We start from the raw sequence: 14,969 nt of genomic DNA on the forward strand, positions 1-14,969 counted from the left end.
GAGACAGAGATGCTCTGGGAGAAGATGAGAGCCTGAATCATATCAAAGGACTTGTATCTTAAAAAACACAATCGAGAGACAAACAGTGTTGTGTCATAAAACAAAATGTGGAAAATGGATCTCGTACTCCCTTCATGAAACCAAGCTTTTATGGAATATTACGAGGGAATTGTAATTGTGATTTCTGCACACTTAAAGAAAATGACCACAGCTTCATTTTATTCCAAATGTTGTTGTTTCTTTATTTCGTTTGTAGGGCCCAGGCCTTTGACACTTCTGAAAGCACCCACACGCTCTTTGCTGGAAAGTGAGTCCCAGTTAGTCAGCATCCAGCCAAGAGTTCAATTTGACATTTCAATGTTGTTAAATATTGGAAAAAAAGTAAACAATTCCAGTACAACACTTCTAGTACAGCATCATGCACAGCCAGCGGAGGAACATGCACGTTCAATGTGTTTGATGGGAGGAGCTGAAGACGATCTGAGCAGTGCCCTCGTCTGCACCGAGACGGTTCTGTATGACGCCGGGTCGTTCGCTGTAAAGGAACAAATCTGTTTTTGTTCAGCACCGTGAGGACAGCCCAACATGCCCCAATTACTCTGCTACCCACAATGCTTTACACTCAATTGTACTGGAATTATAATCCCTATGAAGAGGGAGGCTCAAACAGGAGGAGAAAAATAGGAGTCATATTCCACGTTGTGTCCTTAAGAGGAGTTCACCGCTGATGCACGCTCACCGCGAGGACACGCAGCCCTCCTTTTGCCCCTCGCAAAGAGGCGAGAATGAGAAATAAAAAGAGTTAATGATAGCATCGAGGGGAGCGGGAATCCCTGCAGCCCTCGACTCTGGTTAGCTGATGTTGATCACTCAGCACCTCACAAAGTGCACAAACACAGGATTTATATTTCTGTTAATGCTCTCCAAACGACCCCTCCCCCCTCCCCTCTAAAGCACACACTCCCGCATGTTCAAAATGTAGATGAAGAGAAGGATGAAGAAGGTTAACAGATCCAGAGCTAACACCATGACATTCCTCTGCTGCACAAACTGTTATCTTATCCGTGAGCTGGCCCTCGCTTATGTACAACACAATCCACCAGCAGCAGCAAAATGAAATGCAAAAAAAACAAAATCACTTTGCTTGTTTCTTTTACTGTTTAAAATGATAACAATTTAACCAAAAACCTGATGTTTAAGGTGATATATATATATAATATATATTCATATGTCGAGGTTAAACAAAAAATCTACAAAGCAAAAAAAAAAGGCATATGTACATGTTCACCCCGTCCCAAAAACAATAAAGAGACCTAAATGCATCCCTCGCTTCCTCGTGTGCTTCAAAGTGCTGCGTCGAAAACAAAGCACATGGGAGGTTCATGGTTCTGTGTCATGGCCTCTGAGAGTTTGTCCAAATGAATTGTTAAAATGAACCACTGTTGTTGCTTTTTCTGAAGGGGATGAAGCTTTAGCGGTTGTTGTGATGCACGTGCGTTACCCGTGCGGGCCAACAGAGCTGACACTCGAGTCCAGCCGTGGATCTATCATCACATCTCAAGGCATGCAACAAACACACCAATGTTCAACTTCACTCGTACCATTCCCATCCCAAGGAGTTAGCCGATATTGTTTCAGTGTGTGTGTGTGCGCATGGTTTTTATGTGTGTGTAAACGTGTTAACTTTTGTTTATCAGGAAGTCTGCTTTCTTTAAACTGACACTTTCTGTCACTTTGTTTGACGGACTGTTGTCTTTAGAATATACTTTGACTGTCTCAATGTGCAAGGAAGCAGCAACATCTATTATTTATTTTGTTCTTTTGAAGGAATAAGACTTAAAAAAAAAAAAAAAAAAAGCGTTCGAGGAGGAGGCGAGGAGTTGGCCACTTCCTGATGAGTTGATAAGTTGAAGAGTTGGGTTTTCTCATGTTTCCTGTTTTTTTTTTTGTTGTTCAGAAGCCAGAAGAGCAGCTGCTGATGGATCCGTCAAGCGGACATTGTCTGGGTGTTGGTCCAGACATGATCCTGGTGGCTCCCCAAATCCCCCCCCCCCCTGCCCTTGTACCATTCCTCAGGCCTCCTGTGGGGCAGGCCTCTTCAGGTCCCTGATCTGTTTGACCAGGTAAGTCTTTTCATCGTTGAACTGTTCGTCCTCCGTTCTGTCGTTCTGGAACTTGCTGAGAAACTCGATGAGTTTGGTCTGGTTCTTCAGCAGGATGTCCAGGATGGGCTGCGTCTTGTTTGGGTTGGCCACAAACACCTGGCAGTGGAGGAAAACGGCGAGCATGTTAGCATGAGCAGAGGCGGTGTTCTGAATTTAAAGATGTAGGCAAAGCTGCTTACCTTAAAAACGTGGAAAGCCTCAAACTGGATGTTGCGGCTTTTGTCCCTTAACAGATTCATCATTAGTTTGAGATTTTCCGGCTTGCTGATGTATTTCGTCATGATGGTGAAATTGTGCCGATCAAGAAGCAGCTCTCCCAGTAACTGGATCCCAGTGACAGACAGAGATAAAGATTCATTTGTGGGAAAGCCAAAAACATTCTAACTTAACTTGATGCCGTCACTCGTATGTTTGCACCTCTGTTTTTTTAGCTACCTTAGGCCCGTGTCCACCTAGCATTATTTACTGGGCACCAGTGTATTTTAAAAATTATTTTCAAAGAGGAGAGAGCGTTCGCCTAGAGAAAAAGCGCAGCAGTCTGTGTCTTTTTCCCAAGTGCTCCTCCTTTTTTCCCCTGAAGTTTTTCCGCCTACAGATCGTGTCTTGTAACATCCTCTCTGCTCAGAGCCTGATCAGGAAATAAACGATCTCAAACATAAAACATGCAACAAAAAGTGACAGATCAGTGTCGGTCATTCAGCAGCCCTTGTCAACAGACTGTTGTCATAGAGACAGGCAGACAGGCAGACATGCAGTGCTTTTCTTCTCAAGGCTTAATGCAAACGTTCTGCAGCACACAGCCAGCGCTTTTCTGCTCGGAGAAAACGCTAGGTGGACACTTATGGGCCTTACTGTACACAGAGCAATGCAGGAGCAAGGCTTCACTTTTTAAAAGGTTGTAAACAGGAGCCGAGTTATCAGCGAGATCTCCTGTAACTGTCTCCTGGTATGCACAAATACAAATCATAAAATCATGAAACTAAACTTGGCACTAAATGAGGTCAAAGACATAAACCTAGTGCAAAAGCATGTCAAACATGTACTTGCTGCCACCACTAGATGGCGGTCATGACAAGGTGATGGAAATGGAGTGCACTGCAGAAATCCAACACTCTGCACAGCCCCCATCTTTAAATAGCTCTCTGAATAGAGTTGCAACATAACATACATGAGACGTGTTTACTGGCATGAGCATGCAGGTCCCTTACCTTCAGAGACTGCCTTTTAGTCACGTAGTTTTCTGAGTGGAGTAACTTCTCATACTCGCTGAAGAACTACAGAGGGCGAAAAAAGAGAGAGTCAGGTATAATAGAGAGAGGGAGGGGAGAGAAAACCTGCCAAGTGGTGGTTTTTATGAGGCTTCTACATCTTGTATAACAACACAGTGACAGGAAAATTAAAGATTAGCCCTCGCAGACTGTCATCGCCTTTGTTTCCAACGCCTACATATGATGTCAACAATGATCGGTTAGGGATTGTTAGGGACGCTGTGAAAGCCACAGATTAAATTTATGTAAGCGGAAGAAGAACAAAGAAATGTTCATCTTGTGGTTTTTTGAAACACTCTAAAACTTCAAATAAAAGCCCATTCCATATTAAGGCCCAGCGCCTAACAGGGCTCAAGTGTGATCCCGTTCATTTTCTCCATAGCGGATTTGATTATTAGCCATGATGTCATAACCATCACAGGTAGACTGACCACGAGCTACCTGTGTGAAACGATGGTTTATGCTCCAGTAGGAGACACAAGTTTGTCTGATATCAACCTCGTTTTAAGAGCAACATGGTTAATTCGCGATATTAAGGAAAAGAACTACACTACCAATAATCCTAGCCTGTCACAGCAACATCTCTGATTGGTGGCACTCGCTGTTACCATGACAATGTCCCCCCCCTCGGTGTAGATGCGAAGGGATAGTTTTGCTAGCAGGCTAGTGAACAGTATAAACACGATAACAACGACTGAAATTACATTTAAGAAGAGGGATCATGTGCAATGCATTATGGGATGTGTAGTTCCTTCACAGCCTTCTAGTCGTCTGACCACTCAATGCACAGAACATCAGAACATTTTCACATGTTGACAACAAACGTCAGCAGTCTCCTCCACGGAGCAGATTTAAGGTATGAATAACTCCGGGTAACCCATCCCGTATTAATATCAGGTTTCAGTTTATTATAGACTTACTCTGTCGTAATGTTGCTCCAGGAACTCTGCACTCAGTAGCTTGTGTCTTGTGAGGAGGTCCTGCAAACAGACGGTTCAGATTAGGAGACAGAAATGTAAACATTTTGGATGTGACTCCTCCCATTTTGGCGGGAATTATCTTTAGAGAAAAAAAAAAGAAACAAATCATTTTCCCGGCTCGTGGCTCTGCTCTCACTGTGTGCAGTCGTACGACAAAAATATCGAACATGCCAGAAAAATCATCCAACCGATCGAGAGCAGCTTATCAGGCCGTGATCAACTTCCTGATTAATGACGTGCAATTGGGCTGAAATTCGTCCCGACTTCAAAATCAGCTGTACTACTTAAAATGCCTGTCTGAAATAGTACAGTGTACGCCCCACTCAGGCTCCAACAGCTGAACAAGTTAGGCGACTTACTTTGAAAGTGGCAAATGCGTCCGAGGCGATATCGAATGTGGACATCTCCACGTATCGGAAGAAGTCATAAAACTGCTCCGACCACAGTGTGATCTTGGCCAGCGGCTCGTGTCTGATGCACTCCCTCAGCATGATCCCGCAGTTTAGGGCGATCTCTGGAGACTCGTACCTGCACACACCAGAAGGACTCGTCATCATACTGGAGCAGAATACATTTAGACACACACACACACTCATTCAAAACAAATAACATAAAGCAGATATGGCGATTTGTTAAGCCGTAATCATCATAAACGTTTCTGTATCCCCCCCCCCCCTTTAGACGAGCTAACAGAGCACAGAGGTGCAGAGGAGGACAGCATGTTTTTTTAATTCTAGTATTTCTGGCCTTTTCCAAGAAACCGAACCTCGAGCGGTTAGAGGACAGGAAGGTTGGTGAAGGCTATTGCATCACTACACCAAAAACAACCAACGGTCCACGCTAACTATAGCAGTGAGCACGCCCTTTTCCTGTGGACTGTAATATACTTGGATATTTACAAGCAATAAAAAGGCTGTTTCTTCTTCTTTTATACTTCTTAAGATTTGTAGTAGAGCTGCAGGATCTTGGAAAAAGCTGACAATGCAATATGAATAAATACAGAAAATCAAACCGGATGAATGCAGTGTGTGTTTTTATGCACATATGAGGTCTGCATGATGTTTGGTTACTTTGTTCAAAATTACAAATAACGTAATTAAGTGTGGTAAATACACAGAAACTAAAGAGTGCACGTTAGCTACAACTGTTCTGCTGTTCTTCGTGTTTACACAATAGTTGTTTTTCTCCAAACCACTAAATTGGAAGCAGTTTGTCTGAGGGTAGCGGACCATTCGCTTTGGCTTCCTGGTGTTGAAGCATGGCCACTAAACATGGGCCTCCATCAATCCGGTTAAATGTGCACATACTGAGTAAGAAATAAATATCATAGGCTCTTTATCGTGATAAATTTAGACTCTTGCGATTTATTCTGCAGCCCAAATTTGGAGGAAAATTCAGCCAAGGAACCAAATCAAATATCTGTAGCCCTCTGCGTTTAAGAACTAAGCTCAGCCGTCAACACGTCTTTGTACATTCATACTGATTCCACGATTGCGTAATATTGAGGTCCAAGTCTGTGAAGTCACTTTGGGTGTGAGCGTTTGCAGAAGTACGACACAGCGGGAGCTCCACAAACACACACAATCAGACCTGTGCTCCCCCGCTGGCTCCACTGTAACTGTCTCGTCTCTGCAACGCCTCTGTTACTACCTCTGAAGACGGTTCAGAGGGGGGAAAAAAATCATCACCCCATTGCGCGTCAGCGACATTCAGATTGCAGGTGAAGCATCACAGTGGCTTGAAACGGCGGTCTGAACAGTCGGAATGTAGTACTTTCTTCTAAAAGAACTACAATTGAAAATCACAAAAACATTTCACTTTTAATCAAATAACTTTTTTGTTTTTACACCTTTATTGTAGAGAGCAGACAGTGGATAGGGTTGGAAATAAGGGAGGGAGAGAGAGAGAGAGAGAGAGAGAGAGAGAGAGAAATGATTCAGGACGGGACTAAAATCCTGGCCACCTGTGTCGAGGACTACATCCTCTGGGGTGCGCACCTCCCAAACATCAAACTTTAAACAGCAGTTAGACAACCTGTGTCTCTCATTTCCTATTTGTGAGGACGCTGTTAGTCTTTTCATTTATTTGTTGACAGATATTTGTCATACAAAATCAAGAGGGTAATAAGAATCTTAAATGATGGATTGAGGATCACTCTCACGTTAATGTTCATGGACCTTCTTACCCTTTAAGCAACATGAAGAGGATGTTCTGCTGCGTGCACAGGTATTCCACTGTAGGTGTCCGTGTGCCAATCTGACGCCTCAGGATGTTGTTGAAGATCTGAGCCACATCTTTCTTACCCTGAAGGTCCCAGAATAAAGAAGAAGTTAATGCATAGAAATCAAAGATTACAAAAGACAGAGGTCAAAGGTGTGAAACACACTCCCACACGTGTGTCGAAACATGCAGAATAAGAAACGACTGTATTTTTTATACAGAAATCTATGCTGTTTCAATCAGCCTTCTTTTTAATTTTCAGTGCTTTGGTGAGCGGGGAGGAAAGATAGATTTCCCCTAAAGATAATTATAAGGATAATGACAAATAGCTAAGATCATAGAGTCTTAATAACAACAAAACGATGTGCAAAAATGGCACAAAAAAAAACATTCTCTGGGGTGCTGGCGGCGCAATGGTTAGTGCGCGCGCCCCATGCATGGAGGCTGGTCCTCCGGGCGGGTGCCCCGGGTTCGAATCCCACCTGTGGCTCCTTTCCTGCATGTCATTACCCACTATCTCTCTCTCTCCCTGGTTACACACTTGTGACTGGATTTTTGTTTCACCAGCTATACTTTTGAACATGGCGGGCGGGTGAGAGAAGGTAAAAGAGGAAGAGAGAGTTCACACTACACGGTGAGTCATGCTTTGATAGGATGAGTCAGGGAAGCCTGCAGCAGCAGTTACCACACAGCACCACTCTGACATATTGCAGTGAGACACTGAGTTATCAACATGTCAACATTGGCAGGTTTCTAGAGAATTTCAGGCAGAGACAGTTTTTCTTAGGTAAGACATGACGTATAAAGTGGTGGACGAAGCGGCAGAGTCCTCTATACGATGCTATAAAGAGAATATCTGTCTTTCTATCAATGCTACGTGTAGCTCAACAGAATCACAATCTGAACTAAAGCGTGAAGAAGAACGTACTGGAGAACAGGAAACATAATGCAGCAGGTTCATCGGAGCGTGGAGATCGTGGAGGTGGCGTCACCACCCCCTCCCACTCGCTCCAGGTGAATTCTCCTGATTATATCCTGCTGCGTTCTCACATCAGCTCACTCTGACATTTCGCAGACAAAATACTAAGAGGCTGGGGGAGAAACTCCAGAGAAAATAATTTGGCTGTTTGCGTTCACACATGCAGCTCACCTCAAAAACATCAGGAGTTTTGTGCAAGTGTGAAAGCATCCTTATCATAAAGAGAAGACAGGGAAAACGTCCCTCTATGAGGGACACGTGTGAATAAGCAACTAAGGAAGATTTCTGATGCGCTGTCTGAAATTTACAAGAAAATAGCTACGGTAACCACTTTTCCGTCTCAAGTGCACTGACTAAACATTTTCTCTCTCTCACTCCTGTGACGCATGAAGTCTCACCTCAAAGTCGATGAGCTGCAGATCTGCTATCAGGGTGCTGAGCAGGCCGCTATTGTAGAGCTCCTGGGCTAGCTGAGCCACTGCTTCTGTTTGGGGCTCTTTCTCGTTAGTCCCGTACAGGATCTCCTTCATGGCCACCAGGCTTTTTGACACCTCCTCTGTGGCCTGAATCACATGCACATGATACACACAGGTAAGACTGGGCGATATAGAAAAATAGGCTTGTGGAAACCAGACACTTTTATTATTAAACAAATAAGAAATGCCTGAGGCCATATTGTCTAACCATTACAATTGTGATGAGTGAATGTGCAGTAGTCACATCACAGGAGGTGCGGTTTTAGTCACATTAGTCAAGAGCATCTTGCTGCCCGTTTTTTTTTGCTGTTTGATGCATTTTTATTACAATCTTATATCGACCAATTCAATGTTTTCTTAACTTTGTAAAGAACCAGTATGGGGATGGTTTTGTCACCTAGCCGACACAAAAACCTACCAAAGAGCAAACAATGATTCAAACGAGTCACAATGTGATTTAAATGACATCCTGTTGACATTTCAGAGTGAATGGCTCCAGTAAGGTAAAGAGGAACAAATCGTGTGGTATGATTCCTACCTTCTCTGCCTTTTTGTCAGAAATGTCATGCTTCTCGAGCACCGTCATGCTGTCCTTAAGGTTCTTGACGATGTCCGCCGGTGACTTGTGGGACTTGCCAAAGGGGAAAGGCATGGCGGAGCGTTACCACGAGCAACCAGGCAGCGGACTGTCCACCTGAGGAATGACATGACAAAAACTGGATCAGAACATGTAAAGACGAGGAAGAGGGGTGCTGCTAGCTAAGCTGGGTCCTCAAGGCAGACGGCTCGAATTTAAATCCAAGCTATGGCTCCTTTCCTGTGTCTCTCTCCCTGATTTCTGACTGTAACCACTCCAAATAAAGACAGAAAAAGCTCAAAAAGAAAACCTTAAAAAAGGAAGAAGAGACTTAAAGGTAGAGTCAGTAGTTTGTTTGTTGCAGGTTGTAAACACAACATTCAAACTGGGCCACTCCTGCTGGGCTCATCGCCCCCAGAAGCTCTCACTCTCTGCAGGATGTAGTGTGTACGTTTACTGCTTGTACCTACACTGCAAGCTAGCACAAGCTAACCGGCAGTGTTTGTCACCAGCCTGTCCAACAGAAGCAGGCCGACTCTGCGTCCGCAGGTAAAGGCTAACACAAGGTTCACTCTTTCTGGAACAAGCTGCAAATCACCTCACTTTGATTATATGTTATTTTCTTTGCCCACATCTGTCATACGCACCGGTTTGAATTGCATCCAACCGCTGAATTGTATCCACTACATTGAGCACTGTAGTCACTTTATCATGTTTCTCCTGTCCTGTCGCTTGTGTGCAAAAGGACGCCGACTCACTCACTACAAAAAAAAAAATCTACCTACGGGTACCAATAAAGTTACCTTCCTCCTAAACTCACCTGTGCGCTGTCATTGGCTGGAGGAAACACACTGCCCATAAACGTCCTGAGTCAACCAGAACAGTAAAATCCAGTCAGACGACAGGGTCTCTGCAGACACAGTCACCACCACATGATGGAGCAGCTTTACTTTAGTATAAGTGTAATCGGTATTTTATTTTTAGGTAGAAGGTTATCTTTAAAGCATGATAACCACCAATAGGGATAGAAAAAGACAACCATCAGTCTTGCTGTACTATATTAAAATGTTAGCAAACTAGTTATGGCTAAATGTTAGCCAAGGATAACTTTGACTCGAATACAGTGCCTCTTTCCTTCAAAGGATGAAAAGGAACCAAACGCAGCTAGGGAAATTTCCCACACACAACACAACATAACATAACAGAGCCGTTGGATCCTCTTGTTCTGAACTTAAGCTCTCAGGCTTTTCCTCAGATTTCCATCCCTATTACAGAGCGTCAAAAAAGACAGCAGCCCCCGAGAGAAAAACAGGTATTGCTGTTGGAGCTTATCCCCAAAAAAGGTACTATTGGCCAGCCAATTTTCCACCACTGGAGCCCAGCGTTTTAAACTGAGAGTAATATTACTCTGCTGTGGTCACCTTAAGCAGGGAATGGTTTCATGACTGGCACATTTTAAGAAACCCAAAGAAATGCCCCATTAGCTCCTCCTCTGCAGGCGGCTAGCCCCGAGTCTGGAGCGTGGGTTGAGGCCTTGTAGGGAACTAATTGTTTGTGTTAACAAACAAATCTCGATGAAAACGCAAAATGGGGAAACATGCAGGAAAAAGTGATCTAGATCTGACCTTTTGAAGCATCATTTAGCAATATTAAAATCAGCTCAATACTCTGGTCTGGTTAGTAAATGATTAATCATGCTGTGTTTGCTATGACATCATCAGCCATGACATAGTCTCAGATCTTTGTTTGACCCACACCCTGAACAGTGAACTCCAGCAAACACACTCTTACTGAACTTCCTCAGATGATTTAAATCAATACGCTTGTTTTCATAGTATACACAACGGCTATTTTACCCAGGATAAAACCAACCCCACAACAGAATACACGGCCAACAGAGATAAAGTAAAGGGGGGGATGCAACTGACAGATGTCACATCCATATCTCGCAGCCACTCTTATTTAACTGCGTTACACAACAAGAACTCTTATCTACACAAGTCTCTGACCCACCCAAGTACCTTACTTTGGGGCTTAAGTGCACAAGAGTATCACACACACACACACACACACACACACACACACACACACACACACACCACACACACACACACACACACACACACACACACACACACACACACACACACACACACACACACACACACACACACACACACACACACACACACACACACACACACACACACACACACACACACACACACACACACACACACACACACACACACACACACACACTTTCTTTTTACCCATTTAGTAGATCAAGTTGGAAGAAATACTACGTTTTTCCAAAGACAAAAATACAATGATATAAACTGTAACCCAAATGTCATGACACTTAAAGACACAAACATCAACACATCTATCTCCTTAAGTCACTCAGATGTGCATTAAAAAGAGGAATATAACACCAACCTGTTGCCCAGATGGGATCCTCTAAACTGTGAACACAAACCCTGGAGCAGTCACACTCTTCCTCTTATGTCTTGGCAGGCAGTCCACATTTAGAAAGCAACGCTGTGGGGGCCAGGAATATAAACCAAGCAGCACCCAAGTGGGAGGTGCACTCCACCTTTCATATATGATGTGTCATGTGTGACTGAGCTGTAACATAAAACACGTCCCCATGTTCACTGGTGACCCATGCACGCACTTCTGTTGTGCTTGCTTACATGTTTATTAATCTAGAACACACACACCTAGACTTCACCAGGTGGCCAAATCCGTCTTTCGCAGAGGCTAATGCTCGTTAATGTAGCCAGCAGCCAGCAGCAGAGCCGCCTCTGTACTCCTGACCCGCTTCACTGTCAGTGACGCAAATAGGGTTGAGACACATATGGCAGGTTCACAATCAGCTGGTCACCTACAATGACTCTGTTACTAATCAGGCATCGAGTGAAGGAGTGGGCCGGACTTTTCCATGACCTTACCCAGCATGGCCCAGTGGAGAGTAAGGAAAGTCCACTCCAAGGTTATAATAGTTTGGTTTCATTAGTTTTAATCTTAATTTCGTTTTTGACATTTTTAATTGGATATCAAGCTGGGGATTGTCAAGAACTTCACAATTCAATTAGATTTCAATGGGTCACAATTCAATGATCGAGGCCTCCTCCCCTCAAGACTGCACTGACCCGTCCACATTCAAGACCAAGACATTTGGGGATCGAGACCGAGTCAAGACCAAGGCAGGAGGAGAACGAGCAAAGACCAAGACTGAGACAAAACCGGGTAAAAATGCTTTTGATCCTGAGACCTTCAAAACGTTGTCTTGAGACCAGTCTTGAGACTAAGACTGATTTCGAGTACTAAAACACTACCAGTAGGTCCAAATTTATATAATGGGCCCCCACACCCCATCCCTCAGCATACACATCAACAAAAACATCGATATAACTAAACCCACCGTCAGTCTGGCCCTTTTCGACAAATTCAGAATTTATCTCAAACTAGAAAATAAATAGCTGCTTCAGTGTGACAACAAATTGACAAAAGGCTTTTACAAAGGAAGCAATTAAAAGAGATACTGCAAAATAAACCATCTGTCATAACCACAGGTCCCAATTTAGGAATCTTGTATTGCCATGTGGTGGACACTGAAGCTTCAGTGTTTATCCAGCTCTGCATCGGTCTGTAAACCTTTCTGTGTTCTAACCTCTCTCCATTTTTCAAAAGCATCTCCAACATTGATCCTAGTTTGAGCACGTTTCTGCTCGTGGAGCTTATTAGAAACATGCAGAGGCTTTTTAGGTCGGGTACAATCACTTCTATCTGAACCACTTCTCTTGCTGCTTCCATCACTACAACACCTGTTGGTTTGACCTGATAACTGCTCTCATATCTGACAAACCGAGGGGCCTCCAAAACGGCTGTGTGGGGGTGTCTTAAAACCGCCTACCTTCTCTGGTCCAAACAAATCCAGAGCATTCAGGACCAGAATCTAGAGTTAGAAGGAGGACATACTGGCTGCTGCATTGTTGTTAGAGAAGCCAGCACTTCAACATAGCATGTTTCCTTAATGTCTGATCATATAGTAAGGTAAGGCATTCAATTCTGTAGATATCTTCCATATTGGACCTTTAATAAATTCATTAGAGTTGCAGTCCCAGTGTTCCCAGTAAGCAGTCCAACATGAGGCTGACAGCGAGCACCGCCCCTCTCTGTTCTCCATGCCTGCTTTGTGATGGTGTGAAGGCTGCCAACTTAAATACGCGCTCACAGCGGTATTGTTTACGCCTTTTTAACGCCCTACATTAAGCTACGTATTTCACTTCACCTTCACCTTAGCTGCTCACCTGTATTTGCTTGATAACATTAGATAACATGGCCCACACAGTTTAAATCAGTGTTCATTAAACAACATAGCATAGCTAGCTCTGGGGCTGCTAGCTCGCTTGTATAAAAAGTTGTTGTTATCGACACACGGAGGACATCAGATGGCCAAATACTAAAGCTTTCAAAGCTGCTTTCACATAATATAATACAGCAGGCAATGTAGAAAGTAACATGAATGTGTGGTATCCAGTTTTGCTGTTTTCTCGCGTATGCTAACTAGTATGGCTAGTTAGCAAGCTAACCTAGCATGATGTTAGCCAGGCCTGGCAGTGGCTGACTTTATCAGATAAAAAAACTGCATGTTAAAACGTTTCTACTCACAAAGAGAGTAAATGTAGTTAACAAGCTGACCTTTCATGCCATATGTTAGCATTACACCCACAATGCTAGCACATACACACACAATACCTTGTGAACGGTGTTTTCACCTCCTTCTCTCGATTCGTCAAGACAGGAAAATGAACCTCAGGTGCTCCTGGAAACAATAACAGAGTGGTTGTCCTTGCTTGTCGCCTCCCCTTGTTTATAAATGACCGTAAGTGTAACGTTATAGTTAGTTTTGCGGCCACTGTTTCCTCCCTCTTTCTCTGATCAAACTAGTAATGCTGCTGCCAGGCAGGCGAGCTGTTGTCACTGCAGCAGCGCCGTCTATCGCCCCCTCTGGTCGTCTCCTGTCATTGCAAGCGATGGTGTAATACTTCTCTCGTTTTTTTTGGCGGATCGCAAACATGCCGCCACCTACTGTACAACAGTCTGTCGTGTCATTTACCTGTACTTTAAATTTTGCCTGCCAAACTTGTTTAATGAGAATGAAAAAAGAGCCCTCCTTCTCCCTCTGTGTCCTGTATTCCTCCCATATTCCACTCACGCCGTGCAGCTCTGATTTTCTCTCGCAACCTCTCTCTCAGTCAGTGTTTTTTCCTTGTTGGTCTTGAATGCAGCCTCCTGAAAGTAGGTCAGCTCCTCCCCTTGTCCAGCCCCTTAATTAGGTGAACCATATATAAAGCACCTGTGGCAAGACGGTCGCCTTGTTTTGTCTTGTCCGCCTGTTCTTTGATGCTTGTTCTTTGCGCCCCTGTCTGCCTTGTGTGTCCGGTGTCTGGTTTGTTAAGTGTCTTTTTTCCTGTTGGTCCTTTACTTGAGGCTCAAAGACTTACCTGAAGTCTGGGTAGCTGTCACCTTGTGAAAGAGTAATAGGGAATCCAGTTAAATGGCCTTTTATCGGCTGCTGTTTTTCCTATGTTTCGCGTGTGGCTGTTTTGTGCATTCAGTGTTTAGCTTTTAATGATTCGTTTTTTTATGGATTTGCTGTTAATTGGTTAAATTGTATTATGTATTTTTAAATTGAACCAACTGCTTTATTTGCTTTTCTTTGCTTAATTATTTTGTTATTTCCCCTTTAATGAAGTGTCTGCTGGCTGTTGGTGGGGCTAGGCTCTCTAGGTGGTTTGTAGTGGTAAGCACACTGGGACACAATAGTAATCTGCTGGCACCACTCACTTACCCCTCCCATTTTGCTCCTTTTAAAGGACATTTTAATGGAAGTGTTATTTTAGAATAAAATAAATTATATTGTAATAGACCTGTTATACATCTTGATTGATTTACCTCATTACAGTGTTAACTAAAACCCTTCTCTTCACAGATACTCCCAGTCTAAGTTTTCAATAAATGTACATTTTCTTTTGGAACCACGCCTCTGTCTTGATTCAGTTGTCGAACCTGTGTCGCCTTTGTCTGATAAAGGTGTTTATATATTCCCTGGTGGTGTTGTCAGGTCAGTTAGTTGATCGTTTCTTGTTTATTGTACTCCAGCCCTTAGTACCCCTTGCCACATTCACACAATGATAACATCCACATTTTACTTGATTCCTCATCTTTCATACTTCGTCAGTTCCTTTCACCTAGAGTCTGAACATTGTCATTCAACCCAGTATGACCCAATTTA

The 14,969-nt window shown here is 43.6% G+C and overlaps 1 protein-coding gene across 2 annotated transcripts; it reads right to left on the reverse strand.

Annotated features, from left to right (window-relative positions):
- Positions 1-212: 212 nt before the first annotated feature.
- Positions 213-13,923, reverse strand: cab39 (calcium binding protein 39). Of its 2 annotated transcripts, none has more exons than XM_020644371.3 (9): positions 13,430-13,923; positions 8,627-8,782; positions 8,011-8,175; positions 6,599-6,717; positions 4,773-4,941; positions 4,354-4,413; positions 3,374-3,439; positions 2,345-2,488; positions 213-2,261 (listed from the first exon to the last, which is right to left on the reverse strand). In XM_020644371.3, the coding sequence occupies exons 2-9, from the start codon at positions 8,738-8,740 to the stop codon at positions 2,073-2,075; spliced, it is 1,026 nt and encodes a 341-aa protein (XP_020500027.1). In that variant the 5' UTR covers positions 8,741-8,782; positions 13,430-13,923; the 3' UTR covers positions 213-2,072. The 2 variants fall into 2 exon arrangements, with proteins under 2 accessions (XP_020500027.1, XP_020500026.1); XM_020644370.3 differs by lacking the exon at positions 13,430-13,923 and adding an exon at positions 11,105-11,490.
- Positions 13,924-14,969: the final 1,046 nt, after the last annotated feature.

This window comes from Labrus bergylta, chromosome 11, assembly GCF_963930695.1.
Source record: "Labrus bergylta chromosome 11, fLabBer1.1, whole genome shotgun sequence".
NCBI lineage: Eukaryota > Metazoa > Chordata > Actinopteri > Labriformes > Labridae > Labrus > Labrus bergylta.

What these genes read in the sequence shown, in the direction of transcription:
- cab39 (XM_020644371.3), bottom strand. Translation starts at nt 8,740, where the DNA reads ATGCCTTTCCCCTTTGGCAAGTCCCACAAGTCACCGGCGGACATCGTC. An exon ending in TGCAGCTCATCGACTTTGAG is followed by an intron (nt 6,718 to 8,010) that starts GTGAGACTTCAT and finishes TGGGACCTTCAG; the next exon opens with GGTAAGAAAGATGTGGCTCA. An exon ending in CTCTTCATGTTGCTTAAAGG is followed by an intron (nt 4,942 to 6,598) that starts GTAAGAAGGTCC and finishes TGGTGTGTGCAG; the next exon opens with GTACGAGTCTCCAGAGATCG.